A 20363-nucleotide genomic window follows, 5' to 3' on the forward strand; every position below is an offset into this window, starting at 1 on the left:
AAAAGACTAGTTATCTTCCTCTTCTCTATAAATAACGCGATGGACATCCATATATCTCCTTGTCAAGATTTGTTTTCCTCAGTTTAAAACCCGGTTGAATCAAGTGGATAATATCAAACTTTTATGAGGAGTGTGGACTTACTTCATTCTTTTGGCATATGCTATCTTCTACGGTTTGGCTTATTATAAAATTATTAATAATGCTCCTCACTTCCTCTCTATCTCTTTTTCGGTTCCTAAAGCAAGTCCCTTCCGATTTTGGCGTTTTCCAATTTTCTATAACCGTCTATTTCTCCTACTATCTTTCTACAACTACAAATTAGACTTTTATAACAAATAATCTACATAAATATATGTAAATAAAATGTATTTTGTCAGCAAACTTTCACCTATAGAAAATTGCAAACTTTTCCTTTTAAATATAGTGCATCGAAATTTAGTTAGAAAACAAAAATGCTACATATATATATTTTAAGAAAAACAAAATAATATACTGATGGTAGAAATATTGTAAATATTTTTTGCAAAAAGAAGAAGAAATATTGTAAATATTTGTTCTGAAAACGTATATTGGAAATGTTAACATGCGGAACATGTCACTGAATAAGTTCAAATGTTGATCAACATTAAATTTTGAACATCCCAACAATCTAGTTCTTGAATTTATAATGCTCGAGGTATATGTGATGAAATACTGAAGAAGAACTATACACTGACCTTAACATTTAGACCCAAAAATATATATACACAGATCTATATATTCAAACAACTCGTCTCGTCTGGTATTTATTATTTTTTTCTTTCACATAACCAATATTATATATTATTTTTTTAGCAAAGTAGCGTTTATTATTTTTATTTTTAAGTCTTTAAAACTATGCATACAGTAAATTTTTCCTGTCAGAAAAATATAATACGTATATTAAAAGGAACATGCTCACCTATAATTCTAGCTAGGTGCAAAATGTTGACGCTTGATGGAGGAATCGAAAGTCACACGTGTTGTTGCTGGCACGTTGACTATTTCATTTTTCATATTTTCATTTTTCATGTTTCTTGTTTCTTGTTTTCTTGTTATTTGAGGGAGACTTTAGATTTTATAAACAATAAAAAAATAAATTTATTGTGAATTACCTTAAAGCCTACTGGCGTAAGATAAAATTCAATTTTCTACAAACGAAACAAAAGTCACATTTGATGATAAAAAAAATCATTCGAAGTGTTTTATGTACATATTAAAACACTTTCTTGTAAATTTTAACGTGTATTTTCTACAACTACTTTGTTGCTAGTTGGGTTTCTTTATAATTTGCTTGCGTATTGTTCGTTATGCGTACGTGCATAATCAGTGGGTTTTAACGTTGATACGCAATATTTGACTAGTAATATGAGATTACATATACAACGCATACATATGAAATTCATAGGAGATCATAAAGGTGTAGCGTATTTGTCGAATTCTTGTCCATGAATTTCGCATATAGAGTACTACTCTCTGTTTGTTTTGTGAGGGTTTCTAATTAATAATTTTCAAGTTGAAAACAAGGTGGAACTTAATTCATTACCAAATGATTTAATTTTTTTTTTTTGAACTGATCAAATGATTTAATTAAACTTGAAATTTCAGAAGATTGAGGAGATTAAGGGTATGACTGGTTTTCCCGCTACTACCCGCAAACGCAGCTTTTGCGGTTGGTAGCGGTTGCTGGCGTTTTGCAACAATCGCTCAAACCGCTCTAAACCGCTCCAAAGCGTTCCAAATCGCTCTGAACCTCATAAATTCAAAAGCTGGTTACAGCTAGCGTTTGCGGTTGCGGGCGTTTGCGGGAGGATAATTTTTTTTTTCAAAACAATATAAATACAAAAATAAAAAAATTCAATAAAAAAATTAAATTGAAATTATAAAAATGCTAAAATATATCAATTAAATTTTAATTAATATTATAAAACTTTAAAATAAAAATATTTTCTATATTTTTAAAAAATTTAAACTATAAATTTCTAAATATAAATTTTATATTTATTATAATATTATTATTTTTGATATTTTTATAATTGTATAAAATGTAAATATTGTTAATTTATAATTTAACTGCTGCTGCATTTAGTAGTTAACCAGTCATAAGTATCCCGCAAACGCACTAATTTCTAACTGCAGAACCAGTCGTACAAATCTCTTAAAACCGCTAGAAACCGCAACCACCCGCATCCGCAAACTCCCGCAACCGCAACCGCTGCGGTTGAACCAGTCAGGCCCTAACTCATCCCTTTATGAATATTTAACTCAAGAAGTGAGGAGAGTAACTCATTCCTCTATATTGCTTTACGATGTAATTTCTAAAATCAAACTACGATCAATTTATTATTTTTTTAAAAAACTTGAAAATAATAGATAATTTTACCAGACAGTCGCTGTGATTCATTTTTATCTTTACTATATGAAAATACTCTTCTATGTTGCCAAAGTGGTGTATTTGGAAACTTAGTAATTAAAAGGTTAATAGCGCTTGTGATATCTTTTATGATCCCCTAGTTATTTATGTAACTTATAACATTTTTTTTGTAAACTATGCAACTTATAATTGACAGTCAGGTGATACCTCTTTCGGTGAACTAATGAGGTTCAATTATTGGTTTGCTTAATTGAACCTTTTTTTTTAGCAACGCTTAATTGAACCTTTAAAGCTTATTATCCCTACAATATATAAGTAGCTGGTAAATAAATCACTGACGTGTAATTACAAATTTAGAACCAAAAAGTCAAAATCAGAAGTATATTCGAGGGAAAGTTGGGCTAGCGTGTGGTTTGCGTGTGTGTGTGAATACCGCCGTGGCATGTCATTATCATTTAAGAAAAACACTTTATCTTAATAATGTAGGTTTAATAATATTAACATAGTCTAATTAGCTTACTAAATTACGTTTTAAAGTAAACATTAAATAGATCATGTGGGTGTTTATGATTCCACGTTTGTTCTTCGGGAAGAAACAAATGTTTATATTTGGTTTGCATCCCACCAAGAAACATATCAAACTAAGATTAGTTTAATAGTACTTGCTTCATTAGACAAAACACGTAGTTAATTAACTAGTTTAGCATTGAAACAAAATTATTGTCTTTTGTCAACAAATTATTGTCCTTTTCATCTTCACACATGTTAGAGCAGCACTGGTCAAAGTTTACTTTTGTTTTTTATATATGGATTTGATTCAAAGCTTCGTGGTACGTAGTTCTTATCTCAGTTAACCCAATCAATATGTTGGTCTGATACGTCTATCCAATTCTATTTTACTGTAATAATAAAATATACTTAACGTATTACCAAACCATAAAAACTTCCAGCATAGTTATTAGTTCTTTTTTTTTGTAACTGGCATAGTTATTAGTTCTTTCTGAAAAATAAATCGGTTTGTTTAATTTATCATTATAACTTGGTCGTTACGTACATAAAATAAGTTAACAAATAACTGAAGTATGGGATTTGTATGATTCGATTGCATTTCTATATATGTGTTTGCCTATGCATATTCATATTTTGATAGACATTAATATATAGTATTTTTCTACATCAGATATCTTTATATACTCAGGTATAAATGATCAATAGTAAATATACAACTTGTCTGGGGAGAAAAGCTATATATCGGTTTTCATATAAATGTAAGCTAATATTTTGAAAGTCAAGAAAAAATGTGCGTTAGATATTATTGGACGCTTCATAGATGTTTAATACATTTTTTGTAACATTCTGACTATCTTCATCATGACTAAATTTTGATGTAGAACAATAAATATTATTGACTACTGACCTTATTCTATTCATATTTTTCTTTAATTTTCTACATTATAACAAAGAAAAAATAAAAAGTTTAGTATATACGACTTGGATATGCAATGTATTGTATATGTATATGAATTACAATTGTACAAGCCCATGATGATAAAGAGTATGCAGAAACAATTATGCAAAGCTTTTATCATTTAAAGTTGTTCTTATCTCTTTTATATTAGAGGGCAGAAGGAAATCTCTTTCGTATTTAAATTTTCTTTTTCCGAACACACAACCCTATTTTCATCATCCATGGATGATAATTGTAATCTACATTTGGAAAGTAGGGAGAATTCAATTAACGTCACAAAATTGGAAAAATTCATGAATCATAAAAAGCAGCTCGCATCACATCTAAAATAGTACGTTAGGGTCTTATACCATCTCCAACGTGGTTTCTCTCCAATAGAGTTCTTAATATATGTATTATATATATATATATATTATATATATGTAAATAATTGTAAGGTCCACAATTAGTGTGAAATCCCATAAATAAGAATTCTTAAAAATTCTTAGAACCACAATTATTTATACATATATAATATATACATACATATATATATATATATATAGCACATATATTATGAACTCCATAGAAAAAACTTTATTGGAAATGGTCTTACTGTTGCGGATTTTAATTTTAAGATCATATCTTATACAAATAGCGAACTAATACTCCAAAAATTTTAACATTCTCATAATCTTCTCATTAATGGATAACCAGGGAATGTATACATGTGTTTGTACTGCGACAAGTTTATTTCAAATTCAATAATGTTGTACTTGAATCATCTCATTTTTCTTATCAAGTACAAAAGAAAATAACTGTCCTATGGTGAAAATAACTCAAAAGAAAATCACTCTTGAGAAAGTATGATGCTTACGTCAGCAGCCGCATCTGGGAGTACGTGGATATGGTTAGGACAAAAGCAAAACTAACCAATCAGATGTAATCTCAGAGGACACAGCTGTCTCTTTTGGGTCCACTTCTCTAAGATAACTTCAATTATTCACACTCAATACAATGACAAATAAATAATTATATAGCTATTAAATATTTGAAAACGGAACATTTGTGTTCATACTTGGATCATTGTAGATGTTTTTGATATTTGCTAGGAGAAGATTGAAGAATATTTCTCAGAAACTTTATAAAAATATATACCTAGTATTGAATTCAATAGCTTAAGGATGCAAATCCTCAATAAAATGGAATTTTATCTAGCACAAGAAGTTTAATTACGTTGGACTGAATAAAAAAAATTAATTAGTCCAAACGTATAAAATGATGAGAATATATAGACAACATGCAAAAGACGTTTTCTCAAAAAAAATACATGCAAAAGACGACCAAAAATTATTGGTTAAGATATTCATTATACAAGTTTCTGTTCATAGACCATGCTCGAGCTCGATGACGATATTTGCTAGCTTCTCGCCATAAAGTTCTAATAACTGGAAAATCAAGTATTACCCAGTTCGAAATAATTAGAACTTATTTTATTTCTTTTTATCGACTACTTTAACATTATTTTTGGACTTTTTCTACCGGTCTACTTTTAAGAATATAATACCCTCTATTTTGTTCTAAATTTCTAATATCTTAATTATATAAATTATTATACATATACAGTAGAGTACTAGAGGACAAAAATCCACACACCATAAATTGCCTCGCAACCTGCTCTACGAAAAATTTCAATCTTTGGCTCACTTCTTCTTCTTCACCAAAACAGTTCTCCTCTGTTCTTTCATTTCAATAAAGACTTTCTATTTATATAAAAGATTTTTAAGATCAAACCAAGAAACAATGATAAGCAAGGATCCAAGATCAAGCTTACCACCAGGGTTTCGATTTCATCCAACAGATGAAGAACTCATCCTCCATTACCTAAGGAAGAAGGTTTCCTCCTTACCAGTCCCTCTTTCGATCATCGCAGATGTCGATATCTATAAGTCTGATCCATGGGACTTACCAGGTAACTAAGCAAAATATATTTCCATTATAATAACTTGTGTATGCATATTTCCTCTTTTTTTTCTTATAATATGCATATTTCCTCTTATTCACATTTTTTATTAGTGTTATAACATGTTGTTTGGTTTGTATCAGCTAAGGCTCCGTTTGGAGAGAAAGAATGGTATTTTTTCAGTCCGAGGGACAGGAAGTATCCCAATGGAGCAAGACCAAACAGAGCGGCCGCGTCTGGATATTGGAAAGCCACAGGAACAGATAAATTAATCGCGGTACCAAACCGTGAAGGGTTTAATGAAAACATTGGTATAAAAAAGGCTCTTGTGTTTTACACAGGAAAGCCTCCAAAAGGTGTTAAAACCAATTGGATCATGCATGAGTATCGACTTGCCGAATCCTTATCGCCCAAAAGAGTGGCCCATGCTAGGAACGGTAGCCAAGTCAATAATTTGGGAGATAGGACTTTAAAATCTACAGAATACTCAATGAGGGTAAAATTTCAGAAGTACTTAATATTTTTATTATAATTGATGTATTTTTATGTGAACCAAAAAATTATGATATTTTTAATTCAGTTAAAAGGAAAAAATAATTCAACTATATTGTTTAATTAAAGTATACATGATATAGAATAAATATTTTTTTTGTTTTTTTAATAAAGAACCTATGCAACATATATGTTGATTGTTTTATGATTTTCCCCCAATACTTATGATTTTAATATTCCTTACTCTCTTGCAGCTGGATGATTGGGTTCTTTGCCGTATTTACAAGAAATCACACGCTTCATTGTCATCACCAGAGGTTGCTTCAGCTACAAGCGAGGATCAGGAACATGAGGAAAATGACAACGAACCATTCGTAGTCAGCGAAACCCTTTTGCCAAATTTGGCAAACGATCAAACCCTTAAACGCCAGCAGTCTTCTTTCTCCAACTTACTAGACGCTACAGATTTGACGTTCTTGACAAATTTTCTAAACGAAACTCCGGAAAATCGTACTGAGTCAGAGTTTTCTTTCTTGTTTGGAGATTTCTCAAACCCTGACATCTACGGAAACCGTTACTTGGGTCACAAGTTACCGCAGTTGAGCTCTCCCACTTCAGAGACCAGAGTTATAGGAAACAAAAGAGAAAGAGTGGATTATGCTGAAGAAATGATGAACAATTCAAAGAAGATCAACAACTTTAGTTACAATAATAGTATAGATCATTTGGATCATAGTCTGATTCAACAATCTAGTTTTCTGAATCAAGAACTCTTGATCAGTCCTCACCTTAAGTATCAAGGCTAGCGAGGATATTGTTTTCAAAACCCAATGACGAGAATTAGGGCCCATTTGATATATGATTGAAAAGTTAGGAGTTGTTATAATATAAATTACTAAGTATTGCGAGGGGAAGGGGAAAATATATAAAATAGTTGTAATGGATATATGATCATATCAAGATTATAAGTTTGGTTTCATCTCTCTTCTTCTAATGCGTTCAGAATTCTGATTCTCTATATATTATTATTACGACATATTCCACATATGCATACATGTTAGACATATGGACACGCATGTTGAGCATGAAAATAGCCAATATTCTTAAAACCTTTTTAGAGAAATGTAGAATGAGTGACATGTATAGTATGTAAAATCATTTTCGCAAGCCGTATTAAAAGGGCTTGTCCTCGTCCCTGGTTGACAGTGTACACATATATTTGCGGTTTTGGGTAAGTCCACGTGGAGATGACATCCCAATTATTCTTTCTTTCATAGCCCTTGAAATATCATCACCATAATTACTTGCACACAACGAATTTGTGAATCATCAAGAACCAAATGGACAATTTGACAACACCCATCATCGTCATGGCCAAATCCAATGTCTCTGCCTGATCTTCAAGAGAGTCATTGGAAAACAAATTTTGACTCTGTAACATTGTAGAGGCCGGTGATTTCATCAATAAGGGACTGTGAATGGTTTTCCCCTGGTATATTTGAGATCATACTATCTATAAACTTTCAAATAAGTTTTAGCAAAAAGAAAAAGGTCAAATAGGCTCCATAAGTAATATACACATCGTCCATACAAAAACAAATCTCATGAAGCCAGATTATCACATTTAAATCACTGTAGGAGCATGACAGCATGAAAACCATTAGACAACTAATAATTATCGCTTATGCTAAATTATTATTTTTGAGAATGTTACTATATCACATTAAATTGATTTGCTGCGATAAAAAAAAAATATAAACGAGTGATGATGATAATGCTACTACCAAAATTATATTTAGATTTTATTATTTTACAAAGTGTTTGGAAATTATTTTTTGACTTGTTTTGAGAGGCTGTCCCCATCTTTTTTTGGCAGAATGGATAGTGTCACAAAAATTTTACGACAGTTCAAGGCTCGATTCTTCTAATTTCTAAACAATTGATTTATATATAGACAATTTCGCTGTTTAGTTATCAAATAGCGACTTGGATAAAAATTCAAATAAATAGAACCATATATAGGCGGATTAAATATGTTATCTTGCATTTCGAGGTGACGCAAGTCGACCACACAAATTGTTCTTCTACCCTCCAATGATACTATATTTGCAAGCTATATAACACATTATGTGCACACAACACAAGTGTCCAAAACTTGAGATTTGATCGATTTATTTATTAATTTTTATGAAGTCCAGCTGATAAAACTAAAGCCAAAAATATAAACTATATGAACCCTTTGTTGTAGTATGTATATATACGTCGACCTAACAATATATTCAATTCGTCTCGGATATTATATATATTTCCAACTATTTAATACATATATAGTATCTTGCTATCTATAGAAATTTTCCGAGACGAATACAACTACAAAATATAGAAGAAATTTACGATGTCAACAAATAGAACCTAATATTAGGATATTTGCAGTAGTATCTCTTACAAAAAAAAAAATTCAACACGAAATGATCTTAATATTTGCTTTAGTATACAACTGTTGATGTAGATAACACCATTTCATGAGTAACAAAAACTCTACTTCCATTGTCGAAGATTACAAATCAAGCCCTATACTATAAATTAAATCCACATATCATGTTGTAAGGTTATTAGCCATTTGAAAAGAAAATCCACATATCATGTTGTAAGGTTCTTACAAATAATAATATTAACATCCTAAATTGTTGCGGCAGCAACTGAAATATAAAATAAATAATTGAAGTCTATATTTTATATAAGCTATATTGTACTATATAGTTATAATAAGTCCACCCACTTGATTCCGAAGCCTACATTACTATTTAACTTAAAAGTTTTCTAATACACACCAATTTTTAACATTTAAATTATATATATTTGTGTGTAGAAATGTTTAAATATAGACCTTAAATATATACGCATGACTGAGAAATAGTGGTGGTAGCCATGACTTTGAGCAAGGTTGAATGACATCATCATCATTACAGCACTATGCTATACATATTATTTTTGTAATTTTCCCAATAATATAGTTTTCAAGGAGCATAGTGTGGGTCACACTATCTATACTGATCGAACGAAAAATAGAAATATTAATGATGAAAATACAATTCGAGAAAAATGACAATATTTGAGTTAAGGACACATGGAATTTCTCAGGTATGATCTTGTTACTCGTATTTTCCATATAACATTAGGACTGATCAACTGCATCGATGGGACAGTGATTCTGTCTGTGTGTATCGATGGTTTAAAAAGGCCTGGGCTGGGTCCACATGACCCAATAAGAAGAGCCTGTGATGTCATAATTTACGTCATAATCCGTCACCGAAGGATCCGTCTTCTTCGCTTTTAAGTGTTTGCCTTCGGATAGCAAAAGTCAACCTTCCTAAGCTACGCCCGCGTATATATTAGAACCTACTTCTATTCTATTTGTGGGGTCCACGCGCCATACCAGAATTTATAAAAAAAATTCGACAGAATACAATAAATAAAACCTAAGAACAGCATTATTTATGAGTATTATTTATCCCTAATTATATTCCACAACTTGCGTTCGACATGTCATTGTATATCATACTGTATATATTATCGGGATGATTTATTCCTATCCAGTTTCTACCATCTATTAATGCATATATACAGTAACGAAGGTTGTAAAGTTTTATTGGTTTTACTTTTTAAAAAAAGTTTTATTTGTTTTTCTTTTTGAGTAAATAATAAAACAGATACTGTAATATACGGGTAAATGAAAAAAAAATCGAATTTGCAATAGTTGGTCAACTATGAGTTAATTGTTTTAGAAATTGATGATTGGGTCGGTAATTGGTTGCGAATATTGACAAACGTGTACCGAGTTACTAGTAATTAAAATACATTCGATTTGATCAAAACATGTCAACCTTCAATGAGAAGATGACGAGCTAGTTTCAAAAAAAATGACGAGCTCGAAACATCAGTGTATTTCAAAAATACTAATAATTCAAACACAAGATATACTAATATGATAACCTATTAGTACGTCTACTTTTAAAATACTTTTTTGGAGTTGTTTGGATTTTAGTTATTTGATTTTTTTGTGTTACAAGATATGATAATTGCAGTCGATCCATAGGTAGTTCGGTTTAATATGGTCTTTATCAATGCTGGGATTTCTTGAGAAAAATCATTAATAATTTTAGAAGTTATACAGCCAATTTCTATTTTTTTGTATGTATTTTTGTTTTGTTTTATGGGCGATTGTTTTTTTTTTTCTGTTCAAACTGGTTCCATTAATATGATTCAAACATAATAGTCTCTGCATACAATTTTCTGGTTAATGGATTCCTCTGGGTTGTATTTAGCGGAATTTAACCTGGAAAAGGTAAAAAGCATGCATATATGTTGATATGCAGCACATTCTGAATAGATGCTGCTGTACAGTAATGAAAAAATAGTTATCATCGATGAGATTTGAGTATGTGATATTGACACAATAAATATACTGGTGAACAGAGACAATTAGACGGTTATGTTAGTTGAAGATTAGGTGTCCTATCCTTCTTTTCAAAGAAACCCCCCAAAGAACAACTTAAAAAACTAATCAAACTGTTATTAAAAACCAACTAGACTTTTTGAGAAACCCCAATTAGAATCATCATATCACAAAAGCCAACTGGTAATATTTTTTCTTAAGTACCAGCTAGTATTTTCGCTCATCATATCACGAAACTTTGTACTAATTTCGTCAATATCTTGTTTCATTTATAAATTCGTATTGATTTGTTTAGCTGCATTGGTAAAGAATAGTTCTTGTCATGCTACAAATAGTCTGAGAGATTTTTTTTGATACGTATATATAATATTATTGATCAAATGATACTATCTAGGCCGAAATTTTAAATATACAGCGGCAGTTATAATTGACACTCTTCTAAAATTTTTATAATAGGAATACTCAAATTATGTTCTTCCTAAAAAAAGAAATGCTCATATTATGTTGTGTAGTTAGAAAAATATTTTTAAAACAGTTCTATTATTTTGTGTAGTTAGAAATATATTTTTAAAAATGCTCTTAAAAAAACTTTTTTTGTGTCGGTACATCTAAAAAATTAATTAGGACTATTTGACTTGGTCTTTTTCTAATGATTCCAAATTCCAATATTGGTAAATGGGTTCCGTCACCACATAATTGAGCCAACTTTTAAGAAAAGGCATATACTTTTTTACGACTAAATATACTCATTCAAACTAGAATTATACCGAAATAGATGCGATTAAATTAGTAAAGACTGGAGATTAATATCCTAAATTGTAACTCCTATACATACAGTATAAATTCGTTTATGTGTATATAATGTAAGTATGAAATAGTTTAAACTTTTGCTATAGAATACAATATTTTCGTATTTTTAAAATATCAAAAAGGACAGCGTACATTATTTTATTCTTAAACCAATAATAAAATTCCAATTCTAAAAATCAAATCAAGATTTAACTACGTTAATGTTACTCACAGTTCTTTTACATCCAATATTCAAAACTAAAATCTTATAAATATTAAATATCTAATTCATTTATAAAATAAATTGTATTATTTTACATGTACTTTAGTTGAAAATTAAAACTAACCAAACTTTAGTTTCTACTTTTTGTTTGTTAACGGGTTTTCTATTGCTCCATATCTACATACTATAAATCTCATTTTTGTTTGATTTATTTATTTAAACATTCTCGTAAATATACCTTTGTAAAAAAACTGAAATTAACATTTTTTTAATAACTCCAACATTAACATACATTTTAAGATTTTGTTTTGGTAAAATACGTTTTAAGGATTTCCTTAGAGACTGATTCCTTTCAGTATGATAATACATTATGAATAGTTAAATTTTAAGAGGGATTCAGTAATATGGGTCCACATTTATAGCACAACTTCAAACGTTTTCTTTCCCACGACTCTTTATTTTCTTTCTCAAAGGATCTTTTTTTTTTTGTCAAAAGGTAGAGAGATGTTGGTCATTGTGGCAATGGAAGCCGGCCATTTTGTTGTGGAAATCTAAAGAAGCTATAAGCCTATAACTATAAGGGCATAGTCATATGAAACGAAGGATTAAAAACGAATTGATTCTCTAAAGAAAGTGCATTAACCATAATACTATTCGACAGAGGTGTCACCATATGATTTTTTTTGTTCAACATCACCATATGAATTTTATCTAGCTTCTTTGTAATTAGAGTAAATGATAGGATTTATAAATCCAAAATTTGATATTAAGCGGCAAGTTCTAAAAGTCTCCCACTAAATTAACCGTTATTTCTTAGTTAAAAAATACTATTAAAACAATAAAAATAAAATAAATATTACAATTATTCATAGTAAAAAAATGAAACTAGAATAAGAAAAAAAAACAATAAAATAGTGAAATTTAGTAACATTACTAATTAGGTGTAGAAAATAACGGGTTATTTACATTAATACATATATACACATGCGAATCTCCCTGATTTTCATAAATGTATCATGTAGTAAGATATTTTAAGCATTTTTATGTGGGGGCTTTTTCAACAATTCAGGAAGTTGCTTAGAGCTTACGTGTCTTTGCTACATCACCAAAAAAAAAGAAGAAGACAATTCTTGGTTTTAATTATTTTTAATTCAAAGCTCTTATCCTTCCCTTTGTATAAATAAGCCAAATGTTTTCCTAAATTTTCAAAGTTTTATTTCCATTTCCTTTAACTGTCTAGTTCCTTAAAATTCTCCAACCTTTGCTTCTTCTGCTATCTTTCTTCAACCTCTTTCTTTCTTCTTCAACGTCGACGTGTGTCTGCAACAAACACATACCTATATATATATATATATATATATATATATATATATATATTCCTGCTTTTTTTCTTAATCCATCAAGAACTTACCTCATCTTTATTGTTCTTGATTAAAACATACATATAGATATGTTGGAAGAAGGAGGTGTAGTTGTGAACCAAGGAGGGGACCAAGAGGTGGTGGATTTGCCTCCAGGGTTTCGGTTTCATCCAACTGATGCAGAGATCATAATTCACTATCTCAAAGAGAAGGTCTTCAACGTTCGATTCACCTCGGCTGCAATTGGTCAAGCCGACCTTAACAAAAACGAGCCATGGGATCTACCAAGTAAGTCAAGTCATTATCTAAATAAATTGTTTCTTTCATTGTTATTTGACCTTTTCAGAAATTATAATACATCAAGATTCTGATTCTTGAATTTATTTTTGTTGGGGGTGCAGAAATTGCAAAGATGGGGGAGAAGGAGTTTTACTTCTTTTGCCAGAGGGATCGGAAGTACCCGACCGGCATGAGGACGAACCGTGCAACCCTGTCCGGTTATTGGAAGGCGACCGGGAAGGACAAGGAGATTTTTAGAGGCAAAGGTTGTTTTGTTGGAATGAAGAAAACACTTGTGTTCTATAGAGGAAGAGCTCCAAAAGGTGAAAAGACCAATTGGGTTATGCATGAGTATCGTCTTGATGGCATCTATTCTTATCACAACCTCCCTAAAACCGCAAGGGTATGTAATTCAACTATTTTTACAGAACTATTAGTTTGATTTTTATTAGAAACTTTGTGAGAACTACCTTACTCTGATGCATTTGGTATGGAAATGTGTATCTTATAATGTTCTTAATTAATCCAAATCGTAAAAGATAATATAATCATATAAATACGAGCTTTATTAATTAGAATTGTTTAATTAACTTAACTTTTTGTTGTTGTGATAATTATAGGATGAATGGGTGGTGTGTAGGGTTTTTCACAAGAACGCTCCTCCTCCCACTACTACAGCAACTACTACTACTACAAATCAACTTACAAGGATTGATTCTCTTGACAACATTGATCATCTCTTAGACTTCTCGTCTCTCCCTCCTCTCATCGATCCGGGTTTCTTGAGTCAGCCCGGCCCAAGCTTCTCCGGTGCCGGCCAACAACACGACTTCAAACCCATCCCTCATCACCCTACAACCGTGCAGATCAACAACACTTACCCATCAGCCCAAACCCTCACTTACCCTTATAACTCGGTGCCAAATTATGGATTTGGTTCTGGTTATGGGACTGGTTCCGGCAACAATAACAACGGTATGATCAAGCTGGAGAATTCTCTGGTGAGTGTGTCTCAAGAAACCGGTTTAAGTTCCGATGTGAACACAACCGCCACGCCGGAGATATCTTCTTCGTATCCAGGGATGGTGAATACTGCGGCCAATGCGGCGATGATGGATGGTAACAAGACGTCCTACGATGATGATGACTTGGGGATCTTTTGGGACGACTACTAACTAATTTGAAGGTGTTATTATTAGTTGTGAATCTGTGAGTGGTACTGATTACTTTGCTTAGTGATTTTAATCAGGGAATTAGTTTGTTTATAAATCCACTTGGATTATTAGGTGTTCCTAGGCAATGAACTTTAGGTAGACGAAATTGTTTACTTAGTTTTTAGTTTTTAGTTTGGGATAAAAAAAACTTTGTAATTTGCAATACATTTCCTTGTGATTAACTTGTATATATATACACATATATATTTCTTCGTATGATTTTATATCTTTGTTATGAAGTTTCTTGGTATTTTATATAAATAAATTTGTAGTCGATTTTTCTATATAAAAATTATTGGTGAAGTGCACATAAATTCAAGATTTTGAAGGATCAAGACTTTCAAGCAGGGTTTATCAACTCTTGGTTATGATATAATAACAAGACAATATGGTCTTTTCTATGAGATGCAACGTCCCGGTTCGAAACTCGTGAATACTAATCCCACAAGCTTGTAGTTTTAATGTAAAGTCTACGGTTAGGTGAGTTTGAATGGTACTATTTATCAACCAGACAATTCAATTCATAGTAGTTATTAGACCACCGTCTCTTAATTAGTTTTTTTTTAAGTCATACTTTACTTCTAAAGCAATAGTTATAATATCATGCACGGCTAAGTGCGAAATATCTATAGTATTGTCTTTATTTGGGTGAAGACGAATATCAAGAAAGTAATTTTCCTTTTATTCTGCTCATAAAGTGGCAAAATATGGACCTATAGAATCTGAATAAACTGAGAGGAAGAACACAGCTCACGAAGCATGTGAGTTGTTCCTTAAATTTGGCTAATGAGTTAGCTTACTAGTATTAAATTATCTAAGAATTAGTTAAATATATTAAAAGATGCTTAGCAAGGACAGTAATTAATGATGGATTTCTTGTAAAAACAAACTCCAGATCCCTAAGTCTTCTGTCTTAAGGAACAGTCCTTAGTTATTACACGCTCAGCTACTTTACGTTTTCTTACTTTGTGTTTATAAACTTCGCTTTCAAGAGTTTTAAACAAAATGTTGAATTTCTATGTGATATTTTTCTTCTGATGATTAAAACTATCGTATATCCTAATGCCATTTTACAATTGATGTTAATATATAGAACGTTTTTCATGTTAATTAACGCATTGCACCGTCCGTTTCCGAGCATACGGAGAACTTGAGCATTCTTGACCGTTTTCTAAACGATGAGTTCTCTCTATAATCTTTCCTCTTTTCCTTTGCTCTTATATAAGAGATACAAGATGTTAAAGACTAATGTTGTAATTAATAATAGCCTAAACCCTACTGTAATCTCTATATATTGTAATCATTGTACATGATGAAATACACACCATTCCTAATATCCTAATATTAGATTAAGACCCACGCCACCCGCACCCCTGCACGGAATGAATGTTATATATAGATACTATTTTATGTTTTATTATTTATTTGCGGTTTTATACTTATATTAAATTAGTGAAAGGTCAGTAACTATTATATATAAAACTAAATAGGTGCGGACATATAAATCAAAATAATTGTTGTTGTTTAAAATTATTTGATGGTAAATAAATCAAAATAATAATTTTTATCTTTTATATTGTTTATAATTAAATATAAATTGATATCAACATCGACGTATAGTATATTTTATTAATATGACTATTTATTAAATAACGATTTAATAGTGGTTAGTCCACTAATTTTGGGGAGTAATGTGAAATTTTACTAAATTAGTTGACAAAAAAATAAAACGATGCCCATGTACCATGAAAGAGAGTTTAATATACATTAATAAAAATGTAAAATGTGTTTAGAAATTTTAAAACAACACTAAAGATAACATGCTTTAGTATATAGAGCATTTACCGAAAAATTCAATATTTTCGTAGAGGTTAACACATAGATTTTGAGAAAAATTCAAAAACATGAAAATAATGTTTTAATGCATAGTTGCATCTTTCAATAACATAGGCTGAAGGTCCAAGAGGTTTGGAACCTTTGTTATCTCCATTTCTCTAGAAAATAGCAATTTTATACTGGTTAATCCACCAATTTAGGGAGTATTATGAAGTTTTACTAAATTAATTGACAAAAAAATTAAAACAACGCCCATGTACCATGAAAGATAGTTTGATATACATTAGTATAAATGTAGAATGTGTTTAGAAATTTTAAAATAACACTACAGATAATAGGCTTCAGTATATACAGCATTTACGGAAAAATTCAATATTTTCGTAGGGTTAAGACATAGATTTTGAGAAAAATTCAAAAATATGAAAATATTGTTTTAATGCATAGTTGCATCCTTCACTAACATATGATGAAGGTCAAAGAGGTTTTGAAATTTTTTTTATCTCCGTTTCTCTAGAAAATAGCAATTTTATACTCGTTAGTCCACCAATTTAGGAAATATTATGAAGTTTCACTAAATTAATTGACAAAAAATTAAAACGATGCCCATGTACCACAAAAGAGAGTTTAATATACATTAATACAACTGTAGAATGTGTTTAGATATTTTAAAACAACACTAAAGATCATAGGTTTCAGTATATATAACATTTACCGAAAAACTTAATATTTTCATAGGGGTTAACGCATAGATTTTGAGAAAAATTCAAAAATATGAAAATACTGTTTTAATGTATAGTTGCATCCTTAATTAATATATGATGAACGTCAAAGAGGTTTGGGACCTTTGTTGTCTCCGTTTTTCTAGAGAATAGAGATTTTATAGGTGTTAGTCCACCAATTTAGGGAGTATTATAAAGTGTTACTAAATTAATTGAGAAAAACTAAAAGATGCCCATGTACCATGAAAGATAGTTTAATATACATTAATACAAATGTAGAATGTGTTTAGAAATTTTAAAACAACACTAAAGATAATAGGCTTAGGATATAGAGCATTTACCGAAAAATTCAACATTTTCGTAGAAATTAACACATAGATTTAGAGAAAAATTCAAAAACATGAAAATAATGTTTTAGTGCATAGTTCCATCTTTCAATAACATATGATGAAGGTCCAAGAGGTTTGGAACCTTTGTTATCTTCGTTTCTCTAGAAAATAGCAATTTTATACTGGTTAATCCATCAATTTAGGGAGTATTATGAAGTTTTACTAAATTAATTGACAAATAAATTAAAACGACGCCCATGTACCATGAAATATAGTTTAATATACATTAGTAAAAATGTAGAATGTGTTTAGAAATTTTAAAATAACACTACAGATAATAGGCTTCAGTATATAGAGTATTTACCGAAAAATTCAATATTTTCGTAGGGGTTAAGACATAGATTTTGAGAAAATTTCAAAAATAAGAAAATATTGTTTTAATGCATAGTTGCATCCTTCACTAACATATGATGAAGGTCAAAGAGGTTTTGAAATTTTTTTGTCTCTGTTTCTCTAGAAAATAGCAATTTTATACTGGTTAGTCAACCAATTTAGGGAGTATCATGAAGTTTTACTAAACTAGTTGACAAAAAATTAAAACGATGCCCATGTACCACAAAAGAGAGTTTAATATACATTAATACAACTGTAGAATGTGTTTAGAAATTTTAAAAGAACACTAAAGATCATAGGCTTCAGTATATAGAACATTTACCGAAAAACTTAATATTTTCATAGGGGTTAACGCATAGATTTTGAGAAAAATTCAAAAAAATGAAAATACTGTTTTAATATATAGTTGCATCCTTCATTAACATATGATGAAGGTCAAAGATGTTTGAGACCTTTATTGTCTCCGTTTTTCTAGAGAATAGAGATTTTATAGTTGTTAGTCCACCGATTTAGGGAGTATTATAAAGTGTTACTAAATTAATTGAGAAAAAACTAAATTATGCCCATGTACCATGAAAGATAATTTAATATACATTAATACAAATGTAGAATGTGTTTAGAATTTTTAAAACAGCAATAAAGATTATAGGCTTCAGTATATAGAGCATTTACTGAAAAATTCAATATTTTCGTAGGGGTTAACACATAGATTTTGAGAAAAATTCAAAAATATAAAAATATTTTTTTAAAGTATAGTTTCATCCTTCACTAACATATTATGAAGATCAAAGAGGTTTTGAAATTTTGTTGTCTCCGTTTCTCTAGAAAATAGCAATTTTATACTGGTTAGTCCACTAATTTAAGGAGTATTATGAAGTTTTACTAAATTAATTGACAAAAAATTAAAACGACGCCAATGTACCATGAAAGATAGTTTAATATACATTAGTACAAATGTAGAATGTGTTTAGAAATTTTAAAACAAGATAATAGGCTTCAGTATATAGAGCATTTACCAAATAATTCAATATTTTCATAGGGGGTTAAGCACATAGATTTTCAGAAAAATTCAAAAATATGAAAATATTGTTTTTATGCATAGTTACATCCTTGACTAACTTATGATGAAGGTCCAAGAGGTTTGAAACTTTTGTTGTCTCCGTTTCTCTAGAAAATGACGATTTTATAATGGTTAGTCCACCAATTTTGAGATTATTATGAAGTTTCTCTACATTAATTGACAAAAAATTAAAATGATGTCCACGTACCACGAAAAAGAGTTTAATATACATTAATACAACTGTAGAATGTGTTTAAAAATTTTAAAACAAAACTAAAGATCATAAGCTTCAGTATATAGAATATTTACCGAAAAACTTAATATTTTCATAGAGGTTAATGCATAGATTTTAAGAAAAATTCTAAAATATGAAAATACTGTTTTAATGTATAGTTGCATCCTTCATTAACATATGATGAAGGTCAAAGAGGTTTGGGACCTTTGTTGTCTCCGTTTTTCAAGAGAATTGAGATTTTATAGGTGTTAGGCCACCAATTTAGGGAGTATTATAAAGTGTTACTAAATTAATTGGGAAAAAACTAAAAGATGCCCATGTACCATGAAAGATAGTTTAATATACATTAATACAAATGTAGAATGTGTTTAGAAATTTTAAAACAACAATAAAGATCATAGGCTTCAGTATATAGAGTATTTACCGAAAAATTCAATATTTTCGTAGGGATTAACACATAGATTTTGAGAAAAATTTAAAAATATAAAAATATTGTTTTAATTTATAATTTCATCCTTCAATAACATATGATGAAGGTCAAAGAAATTTTGAACTTTTATTGTCTCCGTTTCTCTAGAAAATAGCAATTTTATTTTGGTTAGTCCACCAATTTAGGAAGTATTATGAAGTTTTACTAAATTAATTGACAAAATAATTAAAACGACGCCCATGTACCATGAAAGATAGTTTAATATACATTAGTACAAATGTAGAATGTGTTTAGAAATTTTAAAACAACACTAAAGATAATAGGCTTCAGTATATAGAGCATATACCAAATAATTCAATATTTTCATAGGTGTTAAGTACATAGATTTTCAGAAAAATTCAAAAATATGAAAATATTGTTTTAATGCATAGTTACATCCTTCACTAACTTATGATGAAGCTCAAAGAGGTTTGAAACTTTTGTTGTCTCTGTTTCTCTAGAAAATGGCGATTTTATACTGGTTAGTCCATCAATTTTGAGATTATTATGAAGTTTCACTAAATTAATTGACAAAAAATTAAAACGATGCCCATGTACCACGAAAGTGAGTTTAATATACATTAATAGAAATGTAGAATGTGTTTAGAAATTTTAAAACAACAATAAAGATCATAGGCTTCAGCCCATAGATTTTGAGAAAATTTCAAAAAATATGATAAATTTTTTTTAATGCCTAGTTGCATC

At 29.9% G+C, this 20363-nt stretch overlaps 2 protein-coding genes across 2 annotated transcripts; both read left to right on the plus strand.

The window, feature by feature from the left end:
• Nucleotides 1-5538: 5538 nt before the first annotated feature.
• LOC111197700 (NAC transcription factor 47-like) lies at nt 5539-7274 on the plus strand. Its single transcript, XM_048735789.1, has 3 exons — nt 5539-5812; nt 5947-6299; nt 6550-7274. Exons 1-3 carry the CDS (start codon nt 5644-5646, stop codon nt 7099-7101), a joined length of 1074 nt encoding a protein of 357 aa, XP_048591746.1. The 5' UTR covers nt 5539-5643; the 3' UTR covers nt 7102-7274.
• A 5614-nt stretch (nt 7275-12888) lies between these two features.
• Nucleotides 12889-14836, plus strand: LOC125575063 (NAC domain-containing protein 46-like). Its single transcript, XM_048735832.1, has 4 exons — nt 12889-13096; nt 13131-13412; nt 13526-13806; nt 14024-14836. The coding sequence occupies exons 2-4, from the start codon at nt 13214-13216 to the stop codon at nt 14576-14578; spliced, it is 1035 nt and encodes a 344-aa protein (XP_048591789.1). The 5' UTR covers nt 12889-13096; nt 13131-13213; the 3' UTR covers nt 14579-14836.
• Nucleotides 14837-20363: the final 5527 nt, after the last annotated feature.

Source organism: Brassica napus, chromosome A1, assembly GCF_020379485.1.
Source record: "Brassica napus cultivar Da-Ae chromosome A1, Da-Ae, whole genome shotgun sequence".
Classification (NCBI taxonomy): Eukaryota; Viridiplantae; Streptophyta; class Magnoliopsida; order Brassicales; family Brassicaceae; genus Brassica; species Brassica napus.